The sequence below is a fragment of the Nematostella vectensis genome, chromosome 3 (genome assembly GCF_932526225.1).
Source record: "Nematostella vectensis chromosome 3, jaNemVect1.1, whole genome shotgun sequence".
Lineage (NCBI taxonomy): Eukaryota > Metazoa > Cnidaria > Anthozoa > Actiniaria > Edwardsiidae > Nematostella > Nematostella vectensis.
This window is the reverse complement of record NC_064036.1, coordinates 3,433,275-3,459,750: the sequence shown is the minus strand read 5'-3', so window position 1 is coordinate 3,459,750 and position 26,476 is coordinate 3,433,275. Positions and strand designations below refer to the sequence as shown.

The following is a 26,476-nucleotide window of genomic DNA, read 5'->3' as shown; positions in this document are numbered from 1 at the left end:
AGACTGTTGCGTTGCGTGGTGGTGCACGGAGGACGGTTACAAGGCGTGCCGTGGTCGAGGTGAGGGTGGAGTGGTGGGCTCCATAAGTGTAGATGGTGTTGTCTCCAAGGATAATCTGCCCTTTTGCAGGTCGGACCGCAATGTCATTTTTCTCCATAAAGGGCGTGCCGGCTAACACTTCTACGTCTAGGTTTTCCACAACGAGACCTTCAAATGAGAAAGACTTATCTGCCCAGGTGAAAGAAAGGCGCGTTTCACCAACAACACGTAACTGGGATGAGCCGTCGGCCTGGCTTACGGACTGAGAGCTGGTTGTAATATTGCAACCGAGGCGTGTCGCGGTGGAGAGTCTTATCATGTTGCCTGTGGCACCGCTGTCGACGGTCATTCGTACGGTATGGTGATTGTAGAAGACGTCTAGATATGGTGACTGGCGGGTCTGTATTCTGAGGACGACCGCGTCATGGGCAGTGTGTGCAGGGGGGTCGATGGACTCAGTCGAGGGCATTTGGGCGTGTGTCTCTAACTCAGAGTCATTGTCGTCGAAGATGTCAGCGATTTGTCTTGCTTTAATCATATAGCGCCGATCGCTATCTGGGAGAAATTTGCATTCGCTTAGGAAGTGATGAGTATCCGACCGATTAGCCTGACTGCAGAGTGGGCATACCTTCGAGGAGCGGGGCTTTCTTGATGTGGTCTTGCTATTTGGTGCCGGTTTCCACTGATTGTTGTGGCTTGTGGCAGGTTTCCACTGATAAGTGTTGCTGACGGCTGAGCGAAGGATCTTTGCATCATCGGACGTGCGAATTTCCTCTAGCAGGGAGCTCAATGCCTGAGAGATTTCTGGTTTGATCGATGCGAGAGTCCTAGAACGTAGCTCTGTCCCGTACCGTTGCTTAACAAGGCGAGGTAGTGATGGGTGAATAAGCATCAGCCAAGTCAACACTATGAGGTTTTCTAGTGTTGGGGAAAGTTCCTCTTCTTCTGTTACTTGTTCGCCATGGTGAGTTAGGTTATTGGGTTTGAGGAGGGAATCCTCGGCGAAAGCCATAAGTCTTTGAAACAGGTCTTCCGGGCGCTCGTCGGGCTCTAGATGGATGTCGACGAAATCTATGAAGTGTGCACCAGTTACTTGAAATCCAAAATGTTGTCGGATCGCCTGCCAGATAAACTCTAGAGATGTAGAGTTCTTAACTAAAGTGTTTCTCGAAATAATAGGACAGTAGTTTGCGATTTGTCCTAGCATAAGTTCTAAAAAGTTCACCTTCTGTTGGGCAGTGAGGCGTTTTGATTGCTGAACGGTTTCATCATCATCGGTATAGCCACGGAGAGGTTCGGTCTTTGTTTTCTTTTTCCATGTAGCTCCATCGGCAAGATAAGTTGAGAAATTTGTATCGAGAGACAGCGTATACATCAGGTTTTGCTTCCAGTTTTCAAAACTGGTGATAGTTTCGGTTTTAGATAGGCTCCATTGTTTTGGTGCTCTGTGAGTAGCAGCCATTTCTTCGGTAAATAAGTTGTGCTGTCACAGCGGCGTTTGCTGTTCCATTCTGTGATTTTTTTTGGCGAAAGAGACGAAGGGACGAAATCCAGCTGCCACCACGCCAGTTGAATAAGACCACAAACTAGGACACAACTTGGAAACGCTTTAATCAACAGAGAACCAAAGCCAGTATCGTAACACAGCAAAAACAAGATGGCGGAGAGAGAGCAGAATTTGGTGAACGTAACATAACTAAGTACCGCTGACCGGTACTGGCGCTGCGTGAAACGAAGAGGGAGAAGGTAGAAATAAAAAAAGGAGTGGAAAGCTAGGTGTTTGGAACGAGAGTCTGAAGAGTCTGGAGGTGAAAGAAACTTGACATGGGGAGTTGTGCAAACCCTGATAAATAGCACCACAACATGGCAGGACAAGGGTAAGGATGCGAGGAAACGGTGAACTGAGTGTGGTGAAGAAGGAAAAAGGTTTCTCTTTCTATCCCGTCTGTCTATTCCTCCCCCTATAGGCTTACGGTACGATACGGTTTATTTAAAAATGAAAATTGGTCACCTATTATAGACACGTTTACGTTCACAATAAAACACGTCTTATCAACCGATAGGTGTGGGTGGCACAAAACGCCATACGATAGAAATTATGAGGCTGATATTTTATACAAGAGCATAGATGTATTAATTAAAGAATCAAAATCATAGAGACTGTGTGTTATTTTTAACCCCTTCCCATTTGCGAGCATTCCAGTACCCCGTTTAGATTATGGGACAGCCAGCTGTTTAAGAATAAATAAATAAATAAATATCGAACAGCGAGCATTTTGAAAATCAATACGAGCGTGACTAAAAACTGCGAGCACAATCCAAATTTCGGGGGAAGGTTCGCAGGCCTTTCCTGTTTCAGAGATGGTATAGGTATTTTAATGATGTCGTCGATGACGTCATGTCATGTGACTTCACCAGTAAATCCCCTTGCTAGCGTGGACACGTCAACCAAGATTGACCTTCTAACAATTTATCTGCTAATAAAGATGCACGAAACTTGTATTTTGATGACGTCATCGTTAGAGCCCCCCCCCCCCCGACGTATTTTAGACCCAATGATGTTTGACCTGTGTTATAAATGGAGTTTGTATTCAAACGATTTGACGAAATCCTTTAGTTGTTACAAATCCGGTTGATTGTTGTTACAAATCCGGTTGACTAGTTTGTAACATATCCGGTTGCAAATCCGGTTGTTGTTACATATCTGGTTGATTGTTGTTACAAATCCGGTTGTTGTTACATATCCCGTTGATTGTTACATATCCGGGTTATACAGGGCAGACTAAAGAATGTTTTTTTTTCCATGGTCTAGATCCTCCACTGAAGCGCTTTGTAAAAGGAGTGCGTTACTTTGTTGTACAAAAGGTCGATCATTCTACTCTCTACGGTCAATTTAGTTCTGTTAACGTTGGAAATTTTCACTCAGTATTCAAAGAAATAAAAAGAACAAAAGGTCATAAATATATTCTACCTCGTGTGGGTTATTAGCAAAAGAGCATAAGATAAGAGAGGAACTCTTTGGTATTACTCGCGCGCCATGTCGATTCCCATACACTTGCGCGTAATCTCGCTTTCTTATTGGTTGTTAGCTATTTCAAACGAGCGCGCGCTGTTTTGATTTAGCAAAATACTGTTAATTTTATTTTGTCCTACTCCCCCGCGGCGGGTCGCATGTTGTTGTTTCGCCAACCCGATAGAATTTTAAAAAATCATGTAAATTATCGCGTAAAGAGAAAACAAGTCTAATTTATTCTTTCATTACTTAACGTCCTCAGACGCCCGTAAAATATAGGCCCAACTCCAAAACGTCAGAAATGCAAACTAAATATCACCAGACCCGGATACTTATGGATTGACACCTTCACAGAGAGGCTCTTTGCCCCAAAGCCAAACAAAAAATTTCCAGGTACAAGGAACCCAAAATATGCCTGAAAACAATTTTTTTAATAAGGCTGGGTAGCAAAGATGTGCTACATTGGAGAGTATTAGGCCATTCACTAGAAAATTCTTTTCTCACTCAGTGAAACCCAAACAGGAATTATCCCATTGAATCAACCTTGAGCGTGCAAACGTCCATAAGCACAGCATTAATTATGCCCGCGAATAGACTTCATGATGTCCTAAGGCACTCTCCAGATGTAAAAAAGCTATACCGAATCCGGCTATTTTTAGTAGCCTTTTATTTTGTCCTACCCCCCCGCGGGTTGCGTGTTGTTGTTTTGCCAACTCGATAGGAATGAAAAGAGATCATGTAAAATAACTCGGAAGAAGAAAACAAGTCTAACTTAAGTTACCAAGATACTTCGATACTTCGATTTATTACTCCTATAAGTAGCTTTCGCTAATACTAGGAGGCATATAGAGCTAAAATAATTACAATAAGTATTGCTCAAATAATAACGAATAATTATGATACAAAGAGTATTAAAGAGTAACTGTATAAGTAAATATTGTAATTATTGTATAATTATGATACAAAGAGTATTAAAGAGTAACTGTAGCAAAAACAAACATCAATGTATAAATAAGTAAATAAATAAATAAATAAATAAGTAAATAGATAAAATAAGAAAACAAGATAGATACTTGAGACAAATAGGTAATAAACAAATAAATAAATTAGTAGTGAATAACAAGCAGACAAACGAAATATTTAATGGACCCTTCCCCCTACGGCGCTCCACACCCCCATCCACACCAGAATCACTCGCAACCGCTTCAACAAAGCATTGCAGAGGACTCCGGCGTAGACAGAAGCACAGAACGCCACAAGGGGAAAGGACCATTGAGGATCTAAATGCTAACACAAGTAACATGCACTTTAAATCTAATTGCAGATAAATGATATAGATAAATAGCTAAATACATAAATAATAAATAGATAAATAGCTAAATAAATAAATAAATGAATGAATAATAAATAAACAAACAAACTAAGCAGCTAATGGGTTGGGGATCTAAAGCCTGCGCAAGTAGCTAGGTACTTGTAGAGATCTAACTGCAGGCTGAACAGCAGCCTTATACTTGGCAAGGGTATTAATTGATTTGACGTCGTTGGGGAGCAAATTCCAGATTCTTATGGCTCTAGCGAAAAAAGAATAGTTGAAAGCTAGGGTATTTGCTTGCAATTGGTTATAATACAGCTCTTTGCGCCTGGTGGATCTGGTTGATCGCGTGACAAGATCAGGTAATTTAGCATATATAAGACTATTATGAAATTTATAAAATAAGATAGCCTGACTAGTTAAACGTCTTTGTTCAAGAGTGTCCCAAGATAGGTCTTTAACAAGTTTTGTGGTACTTGCATACCTGTGTTGGTGACGAACCGTGCAGCGTTCTTTTGCACTTGTTCCAGGCGATTGACATCGGTATCAGTATAAGGGTTCCAAGCTGGAGCTGCGTATTCAAGAATAGGTCTTACTAAGGTAAAGTATGCTCTCTCTTTAACTAGCTGACTGCATGGTTTCAAAGTCCTGCGAAGAAGACCAAGAACTTTGTTTGCCTTATCCGAGATTTTAGATGCGTGGGGGCCCCAGCGAAGATTGGAGGAACAGCGTACTCCAAGGTAATCTTGCTCTGCAACTTTGGATAGAGACTTATTGTTGATGGAGTAAGTATGCAAGGATGGTTTGCGCTTGTTTGTGATAGAAAGCAGATGACACTTAGACACGTTGAATTCCATTTGCCAATCATTTGACCATTTAGTTAAGTTATCCAGGTCTTGCTGGAGCACTTGATGATCATCTGCAGACCTGATATTGCGATAGACTACAGTATCATCAGCAAATAAACGTAGGTGAGACCTGGTGCAGAGAGTAATGTCGTTGATGAACAAGAGGAAGAGCGCCGGACCCAACACAGAACCTTGAGGAACGCCTGAGGTCACTGGAGTACAGCTGGAGTGGGTACCATTCACAGAGACAAATTGTGTTCTAACAGATAAGAAACTAGTGATCCATTGGCAAGTCTTACCGCAGATACCATAACTACGGAGCTTATACAAAAGTTTGGAATGCGAGACTTTATCAAAGGCTTTACTGAAGTCGAGTAATAAAGCATCAACCTGGCCTTGATTATTAAGAGAAGTAGCCCAGTCATAAGTAGTAGGAACAAGCTGCGTCTCACAAGAAAAACCAGAACGAAAACCGTGTTGCAAATCAGATAAGATGTTGTTCATAGCAGTGTGACTGTTCAGATGGCTTAGCACTACATGTTCCATAACTTTACAGCATATACAAGTCAGGGATATGGGACGGTAGTTCTCAGGGTTGTCCTTGCTGGATTTTTTGAAGACAGGGACTACCAAAGCTTTTAACCAGTCTTCAGGCAAAATACCTGAGTCAAAACTTTGCTGGAAGATAAACGTGAGCACATTTGAGATCTCAGATGATAGATCACGGAGGATTCTTGGAGAAAGACCATCCGGTCCAACAGACTTAGATGGATTGAGACTTTCAAGCTGCTTACGAATGCCAGGCTCGGTAAAGATAATATCTTTAATTGTAGGGTAACTAGAAGTCGACAGATCCGGAAGTTGACCATTATCACTAGTGAAAACGCTCTGGAAATGATGGTTAAGAGCCTCAGCTTTATCTGCATCTGATATAAAAAGCATGTTATCCTTACGGAGAGTTGGAATGCCTACATTTTCTGATCTTGAGCGTTTAACATATCTCCAAAATTTCTTGGGATCTGATTGCAAACTTTCGCCTATCACGTCATTCAAATAGTTGTTATGTGCAACCTTGAGAGCCTTGACGACTTTGTTCCTCTGTTGACGGTAAGCACGCCATACTTCTGAGCTTTTGTTGTTACTACGTTTATCTCTAAGGAGGAGAGAATCTCGTTTCCTCATAAGGCGTTTAATGGTTGGTGACATCCAAGGTAAAGAAAGTTTCGACTTGGTCAGTTTGGAAGGAACATGTTTTTCAACAGCAGATAAGAGACCGTTCTTGAAATGCGACCAATTTTACTCCACTGACCTAGACTCACATGAAGAGAAGAACTCACTAGCCAAGGTCATAGCATCACGATGGAGACCCTCGACATCCATTTTATCGTACATATAAACTTTGTGGGGGGGACTTGTTAGCCTTGGAGGCTTACAGGTGATAGAAAAAGACACAATATCGTGGTCACTCATACCTGGGAGGATTCTGACATCGGATACTAGAGCAGGAGATGACGATAACACCAGATCCAAAGTATTAAGAGAAGCTGGGCGTGTGGGATGTACGACGTGTTGAGTAAGAGCGTTATTGCTGATAAAATCCAGTAGGTAATTCATCATGGGTGCCGACGCATGGTTAGTGATTGAAGGAGGGTCAGAGTTCCAGTTTATGTCTCCACAGTTAAAATCGCCAGCAATAACAATGTTAGGGTGAGATTTTTTATTCTTGTCGAAAATTTTGAGAACAGCATGTGAAAGGTAGTCGATACGTGATGTAGTAGCCTTGGGAGGTTTGTAGAAAGAACACAGATAGAGTTCCTTTTGTTTGGCGAGCTTTACAGAAACCCATAATGATTCATCTTCGTCTCCAGAGTCAATAGTGTGGTTCGGTGATGCAAATGATGGGATGTCGTGCTTGATGGCAATAAACACACCTCCACCACCTGAATCCAATCGATCTTTACGATATACTGTGTAGTCTGGTGGAAAGGACGAGTATGTTGGATCTTCTGGGCTGAGTTTGGATTCACACCCAAAAATAACATCAGGATTATACATACTAACATGGCTGGCAAAAACTGCTGCACGTTCAGAGCTCTTTATGCTGTCACAATTGATTTCAATACAATTGAGTCTAGTGATTTTCCTGAAGCGTTTAACCGGGGTAGATGTGACAGGAAGAGGACTATAAAGACTATGCGTAGAACGTGAATTTGATGGTTCATCATGATTAGTTGATAGAATAGTGAATGAGTTGCTAATACTTATGGAGTTGGATGATGAGGTGAAGATTGATCCACTTGAAAAGTTAGATGAGCCACAACATGGACAGATCCATGTACAAGAGGAATTAGCCAAGGAGTTATAGGTTGAATTACCAATTTGGCAGCATGACGAATGAAACCACAGGTCACACGAGTCACATTGGATGCCTCTTTGGTTGGATTTGACAGGTTTCGCACATATGCCACAGGGAAATTTCCAGTTTGGACCAGGGTTAAGCGATATATTACCACCCAGCAGCAACAGATTACAGATGAGCCTTGGTAGGCCAGGATGAACATCATAAGGATTCAAGATGGCGGATCTTGACGATCGAGTAGAAGTAAGAAAACTTTCGCTACCGATCAGCAGTAACTTGTATTTGCTGATCCATCCAGACAAATTGAACTCAGAGGTGTTTCTTGATAAGATTTCAGAGGTATTGTTGAGATTTGAAAGAATTACAAGCGATACCAGTAGGATAGCGACGGAGCCAAGAAAATTCGTGGCCGCCATAACCACAGCCAACCCAATGGCTTGTTTTGTTTGTTTTGTTTGTCTGAGCGGCGAAGTCAAATGAGAAAGAAAACACCGACAAGCGATAAAATGGCTGGTATTTTTTAAAACCTTTAAAAGAAAAAGTCGACAACAACGCAGATTTATGTTTTTTAGAACGATATTTCGGCAGGCCAATGCCTGCCTTCTTCAGGTTATAAATGAGTTACAATGGCATGTTACAGCTAGAATATGTACAAAGTTCATTGATGATTAACTAACAAAAGGTAAAAATAGTAATTGAGTTAGGAGTGACTTATGGAAGATGGTAAATAGGGTGGTGTGGATTACTAAGTAGCTAAACGGTTTCTTCACGCCGGTTGAGGCCACCGGGTTCAAGAGTGCCAGCGCGAGCTATCAGTGTGGCTTCTCTTGCTTTGCGGATGGAGTCGCGGTTATTTCTTATTTTTTCAATAGGTATGAGCTCTATGTCAGAAGCGGAGTGGTTAGGTTTTTGGAAGTGTTCAGCGGCGTGGGTTGGTATGGATCGAGATTGGGAGTCTACAGTTCTGCTGTGGTCATTAAAGCGTTCTTTTAATTTGCGTTTAGTTTCCCCAATATATTGAAGGTTACAGCGGTTACATTGAATCATATAAATCACGTTTTTAGTATTGCAGGTTATGTGGGAGGTTATAGGTCGTGTTTCACCTGTTGAGAAAAATGTGTAGCTTGTAAGGCCATCGGTTCTAATATAGGGGAAGGTTAGGCAGTTTTTTTCCGCAACGGAAAGCACCGGGAGGTTGGTTGGTGGGAGAGCGGTCGGAAGGTAGCTTGGCTTTAACGAGGATGTCGCGGAGGTTAGGTGAGCGGCGAAATGCGACAAGAGGGGGCTCAGTGAAAACCTTATGGCATCGCTTAGACGAGAGTAGAAGGTTGTAGTTTCTACGGATTATGTCGTTGATGTTAGGTAGTGTAGGGTTATAGGTAGTGACAAAGGAGACTGTAACATCAGTGCTGACTGTCCCTCCCGAAATTAGTGAAACCTATTAGGGAGTAAATAGTTCTAAGTTCTAAGTTCTAAGGGGATGCGACGGGAGTTTTTGTGTTTTTTATTATTAGGGCGTAGGGCGTCAATGCGGGAAATGTTAGCAACGCGTAGGATTTGTCTCTTGAGAAAAGCGGGTTTATAGCCACGCTTGAGGAGGTTAGGAGGTAGTTGGTGAGATAGAGGCTGTCCGGTGGTTTCTTCCTACGTTTTGGTATTTTTTAGCGGGTATCCGAGATACAAATGGTAGTTTTTAGGGCTTATGAGTCTAGGGCAACAATTTTTGGTCCATGCAGGTATTCTTTAGGGGTATTTTTCTAATTTCCTGAGGAGCATCTCTATCACTCTTGCTCTGAAGAACCCCCCCCCCCCCCCCCCCCCCCCTCAACCTCCCATGGTTGGCTGCTAAGCATTATTGAGGAGACAGAACGAGGTTATACACACCGGGCTCCCTGTGTCAGAATAACAAATATATCAAATTCACTTGTCCAGAGTACTCGAGTTACAATCATATATGGCACACGAGTTTATCGACTGACATTTATTAGATTATGTACCAATATGATTATGTGTCCTGGAGCAATATTCGGTGTTTGAGGAATATTTGTAGTACCAGCCTTCTCGCGCTGGTTTCGAACAAGGAACGCCTGACAGAGAGGCTCTATTTTAAGTCAAATGTGTGTTCGGTTGTTGTTCTATAATTTGTAAAAATGGAAATGGCTTCTAAATTATCGAAGATTATGGAAAGTTACCGTGGGAGAGATAAAGTTATACGACTGCTGTGCTATTCTGGTATGCTATCTGGTGGGTTACTGAGCGAAGTTTACAAAGAAGACAAACTCAGTCGTAGCTTGTTGATCTTCGCTGGTCGCTTGGCTGAATGCAGGACTATGTTGAGATTATTCGACGATTTGTCCATGTTTTTTCACGTCAAGAAGTATGGACTGGGTTTAAAGGTGAGATAGTGAACGTATTCGAGTGTACTTTATTTTGGTCAGAAACCTTTGATCATAATTTTGTAAGTGAGATTTTGCACTCCAATAACGTACTACGTACATAATTTAGAATACGGTCGACAACTGCCGGGAGGGGGCGGAGGGCAGACTGAAGAATGTTTTTTTTTCCATGGTCTGGATCCGCCACTGAAGCGCCTTGTAAAAGGAGTGCGTAACTTATTGTTGAACCAAAGGGCGATCATTTTACTCTCTACGGTCAATTTAATTCTGTTAACGTTGGAACATTTCACGAAGTATTAAATACAACGCGCTTGTCAGTTGTCCAGTAGAACAAGCAACACTAAGGTTTTCAGAAAACTTCTATATGATGCCTTAAGAGCCCTTTACATTTCTTAGACCACTAAATGTCTCACTTTTATTCTGTCAATTTATCAATAAAGTTTATTTGTTAATCAAATTACACGGTTGTTTTTCAGGATGATTTAGTGTTGCGGGTCACAAAGATATTAAGTAACACAGCTATCCAGATTTTTTACCCAGTGGAGCACATAGCGTGGGCTCGTGACAACAAGATCATCCATGGTGACTCGGCAAGACTCTATGCATTGAGTGTTTATTGCTGGCTTGTCTCTCTCTGTCTGGATGCACTACAGTCTGTATGGTCACTACTACAAGAGAGAAATAAATATTCTCAACATAAAAATGGCCAGCCTGCAAAGAGTAAGGCCAAGCTTATTTGGTATCAGTCGAAACGGTTGGAACTGCTAATTTCAATAGTTGGTAGTCTTGCTGATGCAGTGAATGCTGTTCATTGGTCTTGCCCTGGGTTTCTATGGGCTGGATGCCTGCCGAAATCTGCCATTGGACTGTTTGGGACCATTTCATCAGTCTGTCTGATGTATAATTATCTTTATCCCGCCAAGCCAAGCCCACACCAAAAGGAAGACTGAACAAAACAATGCAGAAATATAAAGCAAGGAGGGTTTAGATAGTTCAATGTTACAACCAAACTGATGACCTGAGTGTTACCATAAGATCCCTTACAAATGGATAAAAATAGCTTCAACCCTTCTTTTGGCTGAGCGCCTTGTCAGTTAATGACGTCACTTTGATTTGCTGCTCGCCTTGAAGTAGACTCAGGATCGGCAAATTGATGTGTCTATGGGCTGTTATTCAAGCATTTCACCATTAAATCAGTCAGTATAGCACGAATCCACACATATCTCACTGCTACTGAGATTATTTACTTCAACTGAGCCTGGTTTTAGTAGATTCTTAAAGTGCAAGAGTAAATTTAACATATTTTGTAAGTTGTCTTGGAGCAACACAAAGTCTAATCTGTGAAGTATTTGTTGTTTACTGCCACGGCTAGATTTATCTTGTATATCGAGTGATCAAGAGACCATGGTCTCTTGGAGTGATCTCATTATAGTTTAGAATATTTGTAATTCAATAATTATGCTCATATTTGAATAGTTAAAGTCGTGATATTTGACTTTGGGAAAGAAAAGTCCTAGTGTTTAGCCAGGCGTCAGGGACAGCTAATTGCAGAGAAAGTTTGAGAACAGAGGGCTGTCACAAGACGCATGGGGATGAGGCTAGGATAAAATTATATTATACAGATAAAATTGGGTTAGAATATCAAGAACTCTAAGACTAGGTAGTGGGTTGAAATAAAATGATGTGATTTTATCTCAGCACAATAGTTTGTCAGCATAGTAAATACCCGAATCCTCTCAATGATTTTGCTATGCTTGATCAAGGTTCGTCATGATCAAGCAGTGTCTTAGCTACTGTATACTTTTCCACTTGACTGGAGTTTATAAAAGAGATGCACTTCATGTGACCAAACAAAGCAACATCCAAATCAGCAAATTACAGAGGACTTTATTTGGCTTTCTAAATTGTACACATTTATTCCTATACGGCTGCTTTCTCTAGACCAATATGGTGAGCAAATGCCCAGACCATAGAGAAGAGGCTACAGTCGAACATCTATTAACGGTCAGCCTACGGACGAAGCTAAGTGACCAAAGGTTGACCGCTCAATAGGTTTCCTTAGTTACTGCAAAAAGTGATCAAAATGTGTAAAAACAAAAGACCTACATTTTTTGCAAACAGAATCACACACATCAAAGGAATTGTATGATAAGACTAATAGCAAAAGGTTATAGTCCTTAAAGGAATATAAGCAGTAATATATAGATTTAGGCACTGCCTAAAAGCGGAGTCTGCATGGATGCACTTTTTTTTAGCAATACTTGTAGCAAATTTAAGGATATAGGGGGTGCAAACTAGCTTTGTAGTAGTTTTATTTTATATCCATTTCCAAGTAAATCCTGGTGTCTTGGGTACATTACTAATTTCTGCCATGACCCCCACCCCCTGGGGTTTGACTCTCTAAAAAAGTGGATGGGGTGAAGATAATCATCTTTTAGGGTATAAACTTTACCCAACTACTATCCCTCAGGGGATGTTTAATGGTTATTCTGATACTGCTATCCTTGAGGGGTATCAAATTAATGAATTTTTGTATTCAATAACAACTGATATATTTACCTCCCTCCACTCCCCCAGGAAGACTACCCAGGATTATGATGGATGAATGAATTGAATTGAGCACGAGAATGACAATAAATACTTTTATTAACAAATGGGTGCCTTTTAGAGAATGCTTGTTTTTATTATCATTGTACAAATGCACCATTATTTGACATGAAAAAGTCAAAGCTGACATCCAGCAGTATGGGATTGCTTTTAGTAGGAAAGTGGTGTATACACGTAAGTAGGATGTTAAAAAAGGTGTTATTCTGAATCATGGCTTTTAATTTAAACGCATTTATTTAGGCTGGTGTCTTATCACATATAATTTGGTTGTGAAAAATTGTGCAAGCCATAATAGAAATAATATTGTTCATCTGCTCTCTGCTTGTCATCTAGTTCGTACTCCGAGTCCTTTTGCTTTTTCCGGACTCTTTGCTTACAACTTAACCTGTACTCGGAGCTCGTCTGTCTTTTTCGCACTCTTTGCTCCTCGTTGAGTACAAGGTCACGTGCTCTCTTCCGAGCTCTTTGTCCTTCTGTCAACACTCGTGGCCTGCGTGACCTCTCCTCCTCATTATTTTGCTCCTCCTCTCTTCTTGGTTCTTCTTCAACTATTATAGATCGAAACGAGATGACATGATATGAAAATTAGCCCAATGGTATAAAATATACCTAAAAAGTAAACCAAGCGCGCGCAAGACTACCGCCATCTTGTTTTTGGGCGCGAGTTTTAACAAAACCATTGTACACACACATTCTTCTCTGTACAATAGAAGTATTTTATTCTTAAAAATAAAATGATATTATCGTCTGATAATAAATCCGTGAAAAACCTTTCTAACATATACTTAAAAAGGCACTCAGTTCAAAACCGTTTTTTTTTTAACATCATACCTACTGGATGTAAACATAAAACTATAATAGTTGTGAACTTACCTCTTTTATCACCACGAAAAAGGTCGTCCATGGTCACAGTGGAAATAAAAAACTTCTCAATATTCAATTTCTTGTTTCGCTATGCGGGTTTGCGTTGTTCATAAAAGAACTTTGAAGCATAAGTGAGGAAATTTGGGGGCGGTGGTAAAAAATGTTATTTCCAGTTCGACTGGTTATAAACCGGTTATGTCCAGTTTGGTGATTGAGTTAACATCCTCATGACAACATCGTGATTGACGTGTCACTTGACGATGACTCCTTTCTAGTTGGGCCGAGTGGGGCATGGGAGTTGCACGATTTACTGGATTGTGACACACAGGGTACCCGAGCGATGACCACAAAAACCAAGTCGCATAGTTATACCATATTTCTATACCTATGGAGCTCCGCGCGCGGCCTGCGGCCGCGTTGGCTCCGCTATCAACAATAGTGCAATCTAAAGGGAACTTTTTACACCATTTTTTTTTTCTTATCTATCCCTGGGTCCGTCCCTCGTCTCATTGCAGGCGCATGTCCAGAAGGGGGCCCTACGACCCTTTGTCGCTAAACATTTGCTTTACCTGAAAAACTGCTCTATCCTGAGGGGAAGTTTGGATGGAACCAGTTACAACACAGTTTAAACCCCACCCTATGTGACAAAATGCATTTGACTCTGGTTGACACTTTCGTTGGTAGTTAAGAGTATGCATTTCGGTAGAAAAAGTTTCAAGATGGATCTAGTGACCTATTACCAGAGCAAAGGATGCCCATTTGAACTCAATTGATCCGTGGCAAGTGAATTACTACTCTAGACCCTGCCCTCCATATTTCCCTTCACACACACCTGTACTAGACACAAGCCGATTATGCTAGCATAATTTCTAGCATATTTTTTTAGACTTTTCACAAAAAAATGTGCAGAATAATTTGCATTTTGCAGAGCGAAAATTTTAAAACCAACCTCACGGAAGAGCCGGAACAGGAAGTCTGGGAAAAACTTGTTCCCAGTCCCACTCTCGCTCTCAGGAAAAGACACAGAAAGAAAAGTTGAGTCGTTAGATGCATTCTTATCAAATTAATTTGTCCTCGGCTGTCAAGAAAGGGCAGTCAAGATCATCAAGATAATGCATTCTTATTACTTACAACCAAGGGTGGTGCTTTGGTATATTGAAACCCTGTTTATGCATTACAGTAAAGCTTTGATTTTTATTTAGTTTGCATTAAAGGTTTGTATGTCACTTGGCTGCTGTAATAGCATATTTTTAAAAGCGAGAATGATTTTAACATAACTTCGAGTTAAAGCGAGCAATGCTACTAGCATATTATGCCAGTTTTACTAAAATGATTGACTTGTCCCTAGCCTGTACTGTTTATCAAAGGTCACGACCTTACACATGCACGGGGCCGCATTTGAAGCCAAAAGTCTAATATCTAATATGATAAAAACTAATGTCTAATATAATAATTATTGTGTACCTGCATTCCTGATTTTCCCTGCTAAAAGCATTGTGAAGGTAAAATGGGTTTACTGGCTACAGAGTTGAATTTTAACCACAACATTTTCCACTATATCACAGCTTGCATTTGGTAGTAGGGCTATAAGTTGAAATCTTAACCAATGGGAAGGGAAAAAAAATCTGCTAACAGTAAGCTCAAGCTTCATACTCAAGTAATAGCATCTCACATGTAAATATATACACAATAATCAGCATAAAGTTTATTGATTTACTATGCAATAAACAAATAGTAATAAAAATCTCCACTGCCACAAATGAATGATAACCTTCCTGAAAACATTTTCATCAAGTATCATCCAAAATTCTTTTGCCAATAAATGCTTGCATTAAATCATAGACAGTAAAGCTGATACCAACAGCTACTGGTCCTTTCACCCAATTCAAACTCAGTCCCTTGTACAAGCCAGTCCGTAATCCTTCAGTCTTGTAAACATACTTGGCAGTGGACCACATATGAGCGTACTCAGGCCGCCGTGGGCCATATATCCCATCAGCCTGCATGCGTCTGCGAACTATTTCAATTGGGTAAGTTGCCGACTGTCCAAACAAACCTGCACATGCACCAAATGCCAGTCTATGGAATGGTGTTGGCTTCTTCCCATCGTAAAATTCTCCAAATGCCTTTTTGCAGGTCTCATAAGTAAAAAAGCTAATGCCTGCATATGGCATGATGCCAATAAGAGTAGGGACGTAACCCCTGTAGAAAGTTCTCATCCCTTCATCTCTGTAAATTCTGGTAAATGCATTTATAAGTCCAGTATACCTTTCACAAAGACAAAAAATAATTTATAAATACAGTTTTCTGAGTCAGTAATATTAGGGAAATGGGTAGTGACGGGAACAGCCTCAGGACGTACGGTAGCAAGTTTACACCTGTCACAGTAGTGCTAGTCTAGCACTATTTGAATAATTCAAATACAAAAACCTCCATAAAGTCTGGAGAAGGCCTTAATTGAAGCATCTGAGATCAATAGATCTCAATAGAATAGAAAAAAAAAAGAATATGAGAAAAAAAATAGTGCTTATAGCAATTATGGTGAGCCCATGCAGAAAATCCTTTTTACAAATGTATATTGTTGAGGGGCAAAACAAACAGTCCAAATGACTGACACACAATTACTTTCTATTTCAAATCTAAGACTATCAAGATGCTATTCCTTTAAACAAAGTCATTTGATTTTCTGTCTGTACTCACTTTTTTTTCTGAGTGATGGCCAGACGAGCACGTACCATGTCAAGTGGGTACGTCAACAAAGCTGCTGTCATTCCTGCCAATGACCCAGCAACAAACCGACGAACTGGAGGTAACGCCCTGCAACAAATAGCAACAGTGATATATCACAAATATTTAATACCATTCAGTAACAATACAGATATGTAACAATTCTTAACACCTTTCGGCAATATGACAGATCCTTAATGGCATTCCGTAACAGTACCGATACATAATATTATCACCATTTAATTTATGCTCTGGTTAGATCTGGCAATTTTGTAAAGTCTGCTATTCCAGCTACGATCACAATAATAATCAGTTGACTAGCAGACTGAAACTGGGGAGCAAGAAAAGGAACTCTAAAATATATAGTCTCACACCACACAGCTATACTACCCTTTCTCAAATTTCTGGCAACGTACTTTTAAACAAGCTAAGATTTATAGCCTATGACAAGTTGTTACCAAAATAGTTAAAATAGTTCTCACCCTTTTCCTTCATCAATCCTCAATAGCTTTTTATATTGTTCATGAGAGGTAAACTGTATTGATGCATAAGGCACTACACGCATCATAGTAGCACTGTTCCCACGAAACAGACCAGTGAAGCCATTGGTGGTGTAAGTCTGTGTCAGCACGTGAACAACACCCTGTAAAAAAGGTAAAGAACTGTCAATCAAGACTGTGGGTTGGTCTGCTCTGTAATGCATAATAGGGTAGCATTTTAGTACACCAGCAAGAATGCCCGCCTTATTTTCTCAGATTGACCCCTTACCCCTTTTCGTTATTAATTGTGCATCTCGTTTCATTGTGTGCCTTAGTGTTTTAGTGTGTTTACACATCTGAATTATGTAACATACATTTAAAACATGGATATTACATGATCTTAACAAGTGTTTTTGACAACTTCTATATATCTGTTAGCCTGCTGCCTAGCTCAATTAGCTTTGAAATTTTACTAAAAAAGTGGAACTCTTACTTAAATCTAAATTTCTGTAAACATTTAATGCATAGTTGAGTAAAGACTATTGTTGTTGTTGTTGAGGAGATCGTTTTGTCCCATTATGTCACTTTCCATGGCTTCCTTTCTTCTACTCCTCCTCCCTTGATATTAAGTCCTAGATATCTATGTACAAACCTAAGTACAATAACAACTTTGTACAACAAATGTTGCAGCATCTCTGAATAAATTACCACAACAATGAAACAATAGTTCTTTATTGTACTGTCTTTCTGTGAAGCCAAACTTGATCATGTGTTCAGAAACCCATAACATGGGATGTTGATGGTTCCTTATCTTCATTTAAGACATTGGCCTTTTAGAGCTGTGAAATTATGATTTATTTTTTTTCATTTTTTTTTCTGTTCAATGTATGTGTATTATTTATCTTCAACTGCAACTAGCTTAACTGAGTTTGAAGACTGAAACTTTAACCAAAGATGCAAAATTCAATTGAAGGTAGAATAATACAACACTGACCTGTACACTGAATCTTGTATTCGATGCTGTGAAATAAACAATATCAAATCAGTGAAGGCTTGAGAGCCATTACATTTACACTAGCAAGGTTATGAACAAGGTAATTTTGTTTTAAACTTACCATAGAAAATTATGGCTGTTGCCTGCCTGAATACAGTATTTTTGAATGTTTGTACTACAGGCAGTACATGGGGGGGGGGGGGGGGGGGGCCCTGCAGCCAGCCCTACCTACAAGGCTATTCTCATCTTTCCCTAGCACCTCCTCACTTTACCACCTGCAGTGTGCAGGGGTCAGTACGCAGCTCTTACAAGCTGCAATTTGATTGGGCAAATGAACAATATCCGCACCTCGACACAAAAAACGAGAAGAATAGAGATAAAAGAACTCCTTTGTAGAGCAAAGATAATAGGAGACAAAGCAGCTGCGTACTTACTCGTGTGCAGGGTATATAGCTACCAAACCTTTATCACAAACTGTGAAGTGGTTCTTGTTATGGACGACGACGACTGATAAGGGACTGTATTTTTTAATGATAAACGAAGAAAAAAACGGCAAACTCGTTGCAGTTCGTGGCGGACAAAACCGAACTGTACAAATTACAAAGCAACCCTGCTCCCTAGTCCCGCGCGGTTCGGACACAGGGCTCCCGCGCTTACATAAGGAAAAAAAAGCAAATTCAACATATATAAATCGTTCAAAACAGTTCTCTCATAGAAAAATAGTGGCTGTGGAACTATTAGACTCTGAATCAACTATTTGATAGTCAATGCAGACAGTATAGTGGGAGAAGGCCTGGTATCTGTGACAGTACTCTACAAGTCATTATGTAATTATCTCATCGCGACACTTTATTTTACGGTAATATACCTACATTCCTATATGAAGGCTTGGTTACTTGTTACTATTTACAACACATTTCATTAGTATTATGTAGATAGTCTTTTGGAATCTGAATGTATTAATAAGTTAAGCACTTACTTGCATATTGTAAATAACTTATAATCATTGCTTTCTTTGAGAGCTGAGGCCGACATGCTTGATATACTTACTTTGAAATATGATCTTGGTTCGATCCAATGGAGCAATCGCAGTCTTGGCCACAGCACCAGCGATCGCCCCAGATGTGAGAGAGCTGAGTATTTCCATATTTTTGTGTCCTCTAGCATGATTGTCGGTTCGCAACTCCGACCCGGCTTTCAGATACCACTCCCCGTGAGCGACATGGCCATGTTGCTCGAAGTCTCCGTGTGAAACCCCTCTATCCGCGCCGCTATTTACCATCGATGATCATGGGTAAGGGGATATAGTGCTCTCGCCCGGCAGCGACGCACAGCTCAGCCGAGAAGCCAAACTTAGTCAACTACGAGCACAAACCGTCACGGCGGCCATCTTGGAATTCACGCGCACGTGTGGGAGACTAAGCACTAGAGTATGACGTAACTAATTCCAACACGACCTACGACCTCCCAGGTATGACCCCTGACTGAGGGAAAAGCCTTCACGTTTTGTTATAACACTTTATTTGATGAAAAATAAACTGCTTACAATATATTTACAACTTAAGAGTCTTTACTAAAGTAACGAACCACAACCATAACTTACAAATATGTTTTCAATAGCGTTATGGTTGGAGAACAAGAACTATCATGCCGTCACATGACATGCCTAAAATAGCGTGACAACACATATTATTCGGGTTCTTCGCGCATGCCTATCACATGGGTCACATGATATGTACACTAAATAGCGTGACAGTACAAGTGACTCGGACTTGTCACGGATCTTGATGTCGCTGCAAATCTGTCACGATGTCCAATAAAACGCTTTGCACCTTGGGAACGAAAAAGTCCGTTAGGTCAACAGGCGCACATGGGTTTAGGTCAGTGTTCGACACGGCGAGTTTGTGTTTGTGGGCGGATATAGCCTGGTACCATACCAAAAAATGCTTCTACACTTAATGCTCAATCCTAAACAAGCGCCGTTAAAACCCGATTTCTACCAAAGCGAAAAAAAAAAAAATGGCTTCTCTACATTATACACACGTCTTCGCCCAAGACCATGAGACTGTTGACGGAGTTGTCAGGTCTTGGTTTGGAGAAAAACGGCTAAAATGTATCAGGGTTTGGATTGGGTTAACCGACTAGCGACAAACGGCTTATTAAGTAACTGACTACCGACAAAACATAAAAAACTAGTGACTAGCGACAAAAAATATTTGCTGACTAACGACATTTTATTACTTCCGGTATTTTTACTCTTTACTACCATCGTCAATCTACTTAAATTCGGCCATTTCAGAATCTGCAAGCTACGTATTTCATGTTGCATCAACTTTTCAGTCAATTATTCAATTTATTATCAATGAGTTATTAATTACTAATCGACCCTAAATAATGTTTAATCTTGTTTATACATAAAATCTGGCAACAAAAGTGAACACTAGCTTAGATTCACCGACCACCGACAAGAACCGATAATTCTTACGGACTACTGACAAATTATGGAAATTTTAACCGACTACCGACATGCAGACCCCCCTATCCAGACCCCGATGACCGACATGCAGAACCCCCTATCCAGACCCTGATGACCGACATGCAGACCCCCCTATCCAGACCCTGATGACCGACATGCAGACCCCCCTATCCAGACCCTGATGACCGACATGCAGACCCCCCCCATTCAGACCCTGATGACCGACATGCGGACCCCCCTATCCAGACCCTGATGACCGACATGCGGACCCCCCTATCCAGACCCTGATGACCGACATGCAGACCCCCCTATCCAGACCCTGATGACCGACATGCAGACCCCCCTATCCAGACCCTGATGACCGACATGCAGACCCCCCTATCCAGACCCTGATGACCGACATGCGGACCCCCCTATCCAGACCCTGATGACCGACATGCAGACCCCCCTATCCAGACCCTGATGACCGACATGCAGACCCCCCTATCCAGACCCTGATGACCGACATGCAGACCCCCCTATCCAGACCCTGATGACCGACATGCAGACCCCCCCATCCAGACCCTGATGACCGACATGCAGACCCCCCTATCCAGACCCTGGTGTATTATTCTGAGTGCATTTTACTTCTTGCTTTTTTAGTTTTCTGTTGTTTTCTGCCGTCGCTTTTCTATTTGGGTAAGGTCTTTATAAACTAGAGGGCTAAGTAAAAAGCATTCTATTTTTCGGTCAACGTTCTTCTTCGCCTAGGGGTAGGGGTGGGGGGCAAAATGTGTGAACATAGAACTGCCGACAGCTATATAGGATGCATAATGCAGTGTGAGTAAAAATATCTAACCTCTCCTTTCACTGTGGTTGCTAAGCGCTGTAAGGAAGGTAAGGATATCTGCAACGCAAACATTATTTTAATGGTTTGTTTTTTATTAAAGTTCATCGGACATCAAAATTAGCAGCAAAAATAATTCTAGTCATGAATTACCTGTTGCAAAGCATACTGGGATAGGTTCTCTGGCTCCATTACCATCGATTGAAGTAGCCTATTAAACCAACGTGAGAACAATATCACTGATCACGATCAACTAGTGCAAACGAGATTATCATCGCGATCCATCAGGGCGAACGACATCATGATCGCGATCCATCAGGGCGAACGACATCATGATCGCGATCCATTAGGGCGAACGACATTATGATCGCGATCCATTAGGGCGAACGACATTAAAATCACGATCAGCTAGGATAACCAGAAGACTTCAAAAAGGAATAGAAATACTATGCTATAAATCAACACAAGGTCGCAAAACTATGTTTTACGCCTCTGTGAAATAGAGTAGTTGCTCTAACTACTCTGTTTTGCGTACAACTGCTCTGCTTCACAGAGGCTTACAAAAGGCGTACGTACTTTTTCAACCTTGAGTTAACTTTTATAGCACGATGAACTAGAGAGAGCAACGTCGCGATTAGTCTGCTTAGCAGCCGCTCTAGGTGCCACGCACTTCCTACGGGGTTAGGAGTTAGACTAGATCACGATCAACTAGGGCGAACTACATCCATTCTAGAATATTTGGTCGTCGTTGTTGTCTATTGATTTTTTAATTGGATAACGTCGGACAGTACAAGTTAGTAGCGGACGGCGACGACGGATAGGACAACGCGATCGAAAAAGATGTTTTCGTGCGTAGTGATCAATAATAACTTAATTGCAATGGAATAAGCAAAACATTATAGTAAGAGACAGATAAAAATAAACTAAGGACATCATTTCTACACCAGTGAACGTAATAAGTGGAATTTACAGTGCAAACGTCCGCGTCCTCAATTGACCGTGAAACTTGGAGTTTTCACGTCCATGGTTTTACGGAAAACGGCTGAAATGTATCAGACAGAACGCATTTCCACATGCTGCTATTGAATTCTGAATCAAATGCCATTGTTTTCTGCCATCGTCGTCCACGTTGCCGTCGTCGTTACTTAAGGTCCCTAGTAATGTTTTTAGCCCATGACACAACTAGTGCGCACGCAAAGTCAGCATGTTGTAAAACTTTCCTCGTCGCCAAAATGCTAGCCTGCGTTGCATCCGGAAAATGCGACGCAGGCTACAAAATGCTTGCTATTGGTGCTATTGTATCACAGTGACCATAGCTTACCTTGCACCATTGAGCCGAAGCTCATAGCTAATCTCATCTAAGAAAAAAAAAGAAGAATCTGTAGTATTACCCTATACAATAAGACATTCCTTATCCATGTTAGATAAAATACATGTTTTCTGATCATGCATGACGAAGAGAACTTCAAGACTTCTAGAATGCAATACCTGATATTAACCGCATCAATGCCGACAACAGAGTTGGCCTGGATAAAAGATGCTGTAGACCATTGCGGTGAATACTGAGAAAAAAAACGCGCGGAATGTGTCAATGACAAACCGTATTCGTTATTACCCATGCAGGGAATAAAAACGGACAAACATACATGAGGTTTGACGAAGGAATAACGGGAAAGATTGCGCCGTCATAAAATGCAATAGGTTTTCGCATGCATGTGCCTGTAGTCTGGGTAACAAGCCGAAAGGGTTGGAAAAAAAGAGACAGAGATGAGGCGCGCGCTAGGAAAAGGGAACGATGAGGGGGCGTACGGTAAAAAAAAAAAAAAAAACCGGGATTCATTCGCTCCATTCTTCTCTCCAGGCACGTGGAGTGTATCCCCCATCTTCCCTAGGCCTTTGCGCTTGCTACGCAGGCTAATGTGGCTGTTAATACCTGACGTTATAAAGAGCCATGAGCACCAAGCTGTGTATGCGTACGTTAGGACTGGGACGTGTCTCCTCTACGCATCTCACTAGTGTGTCAACCAGTCCTTGACCTGAACTGTTGGTAACCAGGAAATCCCTTCCACAAGGAGCGGCAGCAAGATTAGTAACAATTCCACAGAGAGCAAGAACGAATTGGAACTCCTCCGACTTCTCTTGGTCTGTGTCGCTGTCATCGCATGTGGCGAAGTAGCTATCCAAGGTTTTGGTAGTAATCTCTAGAAACTCCTCGGCTTTGGTCTGAAAATTAACCGCTTGAGAGGTTAAATGGTGTGACTAGATAAACTACAGACAAGCTGTAGAATTAATAGTGGCTGCAATAGCGTGATGGATTTAGGGGAACAAATCAACGTTGGTTGGTTGGTGGAGGCAAAAAAAAATTAGGGCTGCTTGGTCAAAAAAAAAAAATGAGGGCCCGCCTTCAACTGTATTTTGAAAAATTGGTGGATTATTACTGATCCTCCCCCGAAAAAGTTGCAGGGCCGCCACCCACCACCTGCCCCCTCCCTCCCCACGGTTTCACTGTCCATGCACGGGTAGGTAAACCTTGAACAGGGCTGCGATAAAATTCAGGAAAATGTTTTTGTTTTTACTGCTGCCTCTAAGGCTTGCTTTGACCACACCTAATGTACCATCTCTCAGGGGTAAGAATCGCTGTTGATCACACCAAAAGTGCTATCCCTCAGGGTTAACATTGATTTTGACAAAAATCATCATTGTTTTATGGGAGTACCCCGTGGGATGATACCTATGACTGCACATTCACCCCCCACCTCCCCCCCCCCCCCCCCCCCCTCAGCAAATCCTGGGTATGCGCCTGGAAAGTTCTCTCCTCACGGCAAGCTATGATTGACATACCCCAGCCAGCAAAGATGAGACTGAATCTTGCTGCCGAGACACGCGCCACAGTAAGGTACAAGCAGCAGCACCCATACTAGCACAGTACTCTGATTGGTCCAGCAAGCTTTGATTGACAGAAGTAAGTTGGCACTTAAAACAAATAACAGTCAATTGTAAATCACGAAAGCAAAGATAATTATAACGTTATCACTGATTTTGAATGTATAAAAAAATACCTTCAACTGGAATTTTTCCTGGAAAAGAAAAAAAATACACTGAAATGAGGATTAACTAATTTAGGTTTGGCAAATAGGGTTTTCTCTGTTCTGACTACTATATATTGTGCATCAAATCCATCTTACCTCTCTCTCCTTATCGTAGTCATTCATCAGATTATTGTACTTCTTGCTCAAAACATTATTTTCACGAATATTGCTATTTTTTATGTGCTCAATCTCTCTTTTTAAAAGATTGTTTTCCTTTTGAAGTTTCTCTAGCTCTAAAACAAAAAACAGTAAAATTAGATACATATTAGCCTGCTTGCAGGCATTCAAACATTGTTTTTCACCATGTTACCTAGTTGTTGTCACCTGTACAGTGGCGTGTCAGCCATCTTATTCTGTTAGGGATGGGGGTAGGGGCACGGTCAGGACAAAACAAAGATGGCTTCCACGACTTGGTACATGGTGAAAAACACTGGGTAAGTGTCTGCAAGCAGGTTGGATACAAATTATAAAGAATACTCTGCCAGTCTGCTTGTCCATATCTCTATCTGTTGGTTAGAAGGTGGGTCCAGGATTTTGAGCAGAGGGGGGTGTGGGTGTGCTAAGCTTTCAGTGGTATTTTCTTTTCTTATATATTTAAATGGAACTTTCAGTTGAGTGGGGTGGTTCTACCAATCCCCTAAATCCCTCCTCTTCCTACCTAGGGCCTGATCAGCCAGACAGTCATATACTTTGGCAGTTAGTTAGAGCTATGAATCTATGCTGCATTACTTCCATACCAATTTTTCTGGCCTCTACTTTTTCACACAAGAAAGTAAACTCTGAATCAACAATCTGCAAAGTGTCAAAAAATAGTCAAATATGACAAACATTGTCATATCATCACTTACAATTAAAAAAAATTTAAACAAATTAAAATGATGTATGTAACAGATATGATAATGTCAATATTGGACCAAATTACAGCAGTGACACCTCTGGAAAATCAAGAGCAGGGCTAGTTAAAAAACATGCCAGTCAAGCAATAAGTTAACATTAATCAATAATTCATCTGCTGGATTTCTGAGAGTGTATGAGAATTTCCTCACCTTTGGTACGAACTGTTTTAATTGCCTAACTTCTGAAAATACCCCATCAAGTTCAGACTTCTTAATCTTGACATACTTTTCTGGGAGTTTACTTGAAGTATATTCCTGAAATAACGAGTATAAGCTAACAAATGATAGCTCGCTGCTAAAGTACTTAGCAGTGTGCTATCAGAAAATCTCTTAGTTTTAGATTGGCGTATATTGGGAACCTCAGATGTAAGCTTATGTGTTTTACAGAAAACATAAAGAAGTTAAGACACTTACAGAAAGTTTCACGAAAAGAGGTAAAGAAGTGACCTGGTTTTTTTTATAAAAGAGGACTTTCGCTCTTTCATTCGCTTTTCGCTTGTTAAAAATGGGATGGCCCGTAGAAAAACAGCAAGGAAGAATGTAAAATTCTAATGAATATTTTATAAACTACACGCAGACACCAATGTTACAGAATTTGTAGTGCTGGAAATTATAATAATAGTTATAAAGGCATTTTAAGTGGGTATTTACCATCGATATGTCCTTCTTGGGTTTATTGTCGACGGTCGCCATGTTGACTCAAAATTGTTTTGAAAATTGATACGACCAAACACAGGAAACCCAACACAACCAAAAGCCAAAATCTTTTGGTGAATGGAGCAAAAAAAAAAAGGTATTACTTTTGTTTTAGAATTAGGATACATTGTATGGGAGTGAATTATTCCTATTAACGTAACTTTTTATATATAAGTATCTAATAAAATTCGGCGTAAATCTATTTATGTATCAGGACGGGTTGCCTGTGTAAGTCGTGAGCGAGAATTGAAAATGGCGCGAAAGAAGAATTTATGCCCTCATCCTGCGCAACATCCTGCGCTCTTTTGCTCCACATTTTGCAGGAGGGTAAGAATATATTGCTGTGACTCATTAAGTTTTAAACTTCTCATATTATTAAGTAGGAAATATCGTTGTAAACCAGCCGTCGAGCAAGAGTAAGTTAATTGGACTGGAGGTTTTGTGTTCTCCATTTGTTGTCTTCCTTCCTTTTCTTAGACTTTAAGAGCCCTCTCTTTATGGTTATATCAACGGGCACGAGTAGCTTGGATAAGTCTTCGTTGGCTTTAACTGGTTATCTCAATTGCTAAGGCCAAGTAACAAACATGTTTAACGTCCTGATAAGATCAAAGTAGGAAGAATGCGACCCTTTTTATTTTATTTTTGTCCTTGGTTTATCAAAGATTTGATCGATTTAAATTAAAGTACAAAGGAAGTTTCCGCGATTTTGCGAACAGGTGAAAAAATCGTAAGAAAAGCCTTGAAACGGGAACGTCTGCCTTTATTTCAGTGCCCAGGCAACCGCTAACGCACGAAATTTGAACTTCTGAGGAACAAAAATAAAAAAGCAGCAGAAATAACTAAAAAAAATATTTA

At 40.8% G+C, this 26,476-nt stretch overlaps 3 protein-coding genes across 4 annotated transcripts; 1 reads left to right on the top strand and 2 right to left on the bottom strand.

Annotated features, from left to right (window-relative positions):
* The first annotated feature begins 9,511 nt into the window (after positions 1–9,511).
* LOC5510041 (peroxisomal membrane protein 11C) lies at positions 9,512–12,621 on the top strand. The gene is made up of 2 exons (XM_001630499.3): positions 9,512–9,967; positions 10,444–12,621. Exons 1-2 carry the CDS (start codon positions 9,722–9,724, stop codon positions 10,915–10,917), a joined length of 720 nt encoding a protein of 239 aa, XP_001630549.3. The 5' UTR covers positions 9,512–9,721; the 3' UTR covers positions 10,918–12,621.
* A 2,507-nt stretch (positions 12,622–15,128) lies between these two features.
* LOC5510040 (mitochondrial coenzyme A transporter SLC25A42) lies at positions 15,129–19,064 on the bottom strand. 2 transcript variants are annotated; one of them, XM_001630466.3, is made up of 5 exons: positions 18,689–19,064; positions 17,639–17,664; positions 16,648–16,808; positions 16,139–16,255; positions 15,129–15,706 (listed from the first exon to the last, which is right to left on the bottom strand). In XM_001630466.3, the coding sequence occupies exons 1-5, from the start codon at positions 18,918–18,920 to the stop codon at positions 15,229–15,231; spliced, it is 1,014 nt and encodes a 337-aa protein (XP_001630516.2). In that variant the 5' UTR covers positions 18,921–19,064; the 3' UTR covers positions 15,129–15,228. The 2 variants fall into 2 exon arrangements, with proteins under 2 accessions (XP_001630516.2, XP_032235039.1); XM_032379148.2 differs by having other exon boundaries at positions 16,648–16,813; positions 17,644–17,664.
* A 78-nt stretch (positions 19,065–19,142) lies between these two features.
* On the bottom strand, positions 19,143–25,726 carry LOC5510043 (heat shock factor 2-binding protein). Its single transcript, XM_032379145.2, has 12 exons — positions 25,577–25,726; positions 25,076–25,180; positions 24,767–24,821; positions 24,126–24,262; positions 24,000–24,017; positions 23,782–23,913; positions 22,874–23,163; positions 22,429–22,502; positions 22,262–22,298; positions 21,094–21,151; positions 20,953–21,000; positions 19,143–19,470 (listed from the first exon to the last, which is right to left on the bottom strand). The coding sequence occupies exons 1-12, from the start codon at positions 25,616–25,618 to the stop codon at positions 19,414–19,416; spliced, it is 1,053 nt and encodes a 350-aa protein (XP_032235036.2). The 5' UTR covers positions 25,619–25,726; the 3' UTR covers positions 19,143–19,413.
* Positions 25,727–26,476: the final 750 nt, after the last annotated feature.

Coding starts and splice junctions, on each gene's coding strand:
- LOC5510041 (XM_001630499.3), top strand. CDS start 9,722: ATGGAAATGGCTTCTAAATTATCGAAGATTATGGAAAGTTACCGTGGG. Junction 9,968..10,443: donor AGTATGGACTGGGTTTAAAG/GTGAGATAGTGA, acceptor GTTGTTTTTCAG/GATGATTTAGTGTTGCGGGT.
- LOC5510040 (XM_001630466.3), bottom strand. CDS start 18,920: ATGGTAAATAGCGGCGCGGATAGAGGGGTTTCACACGGAGACTTCGAG. Junction 16,809..17,638: donor ATACAAGATTCAGTGTACAG/GTCAGTGTTGTA, acceptor CCTTTTTTACAG/GGTGTTGTTCACGTGCTGAC. Junction 16,256..16,647: donor AGGATTGATGAAGGAAAAGG/GTGAGAACTATT, acceptor TATTTGTTGCAG/GGCGTTACCTCCAGTTCGTC.
- LOC5510043 (XM_032379145.2), bottom strand. CDS start 25,618: ATGGCGACCGTCGACAATAAACCCAAGAAGGACATATCGATG. Junction 25,181..25,576: donor CCAAGAAGGACATATCGATG/GTAAATACCCAC, acceptor TCGTTATTTCAG/GAATATACTTCAAGTAAACT. Junction 23,164..23,781: donor TCTCATCTTTGCTGGCTGGG/GTATGTCAATCA, acceptor GTTAATTTTCAG/ACCAAAGCCGAGGAGTTTCT.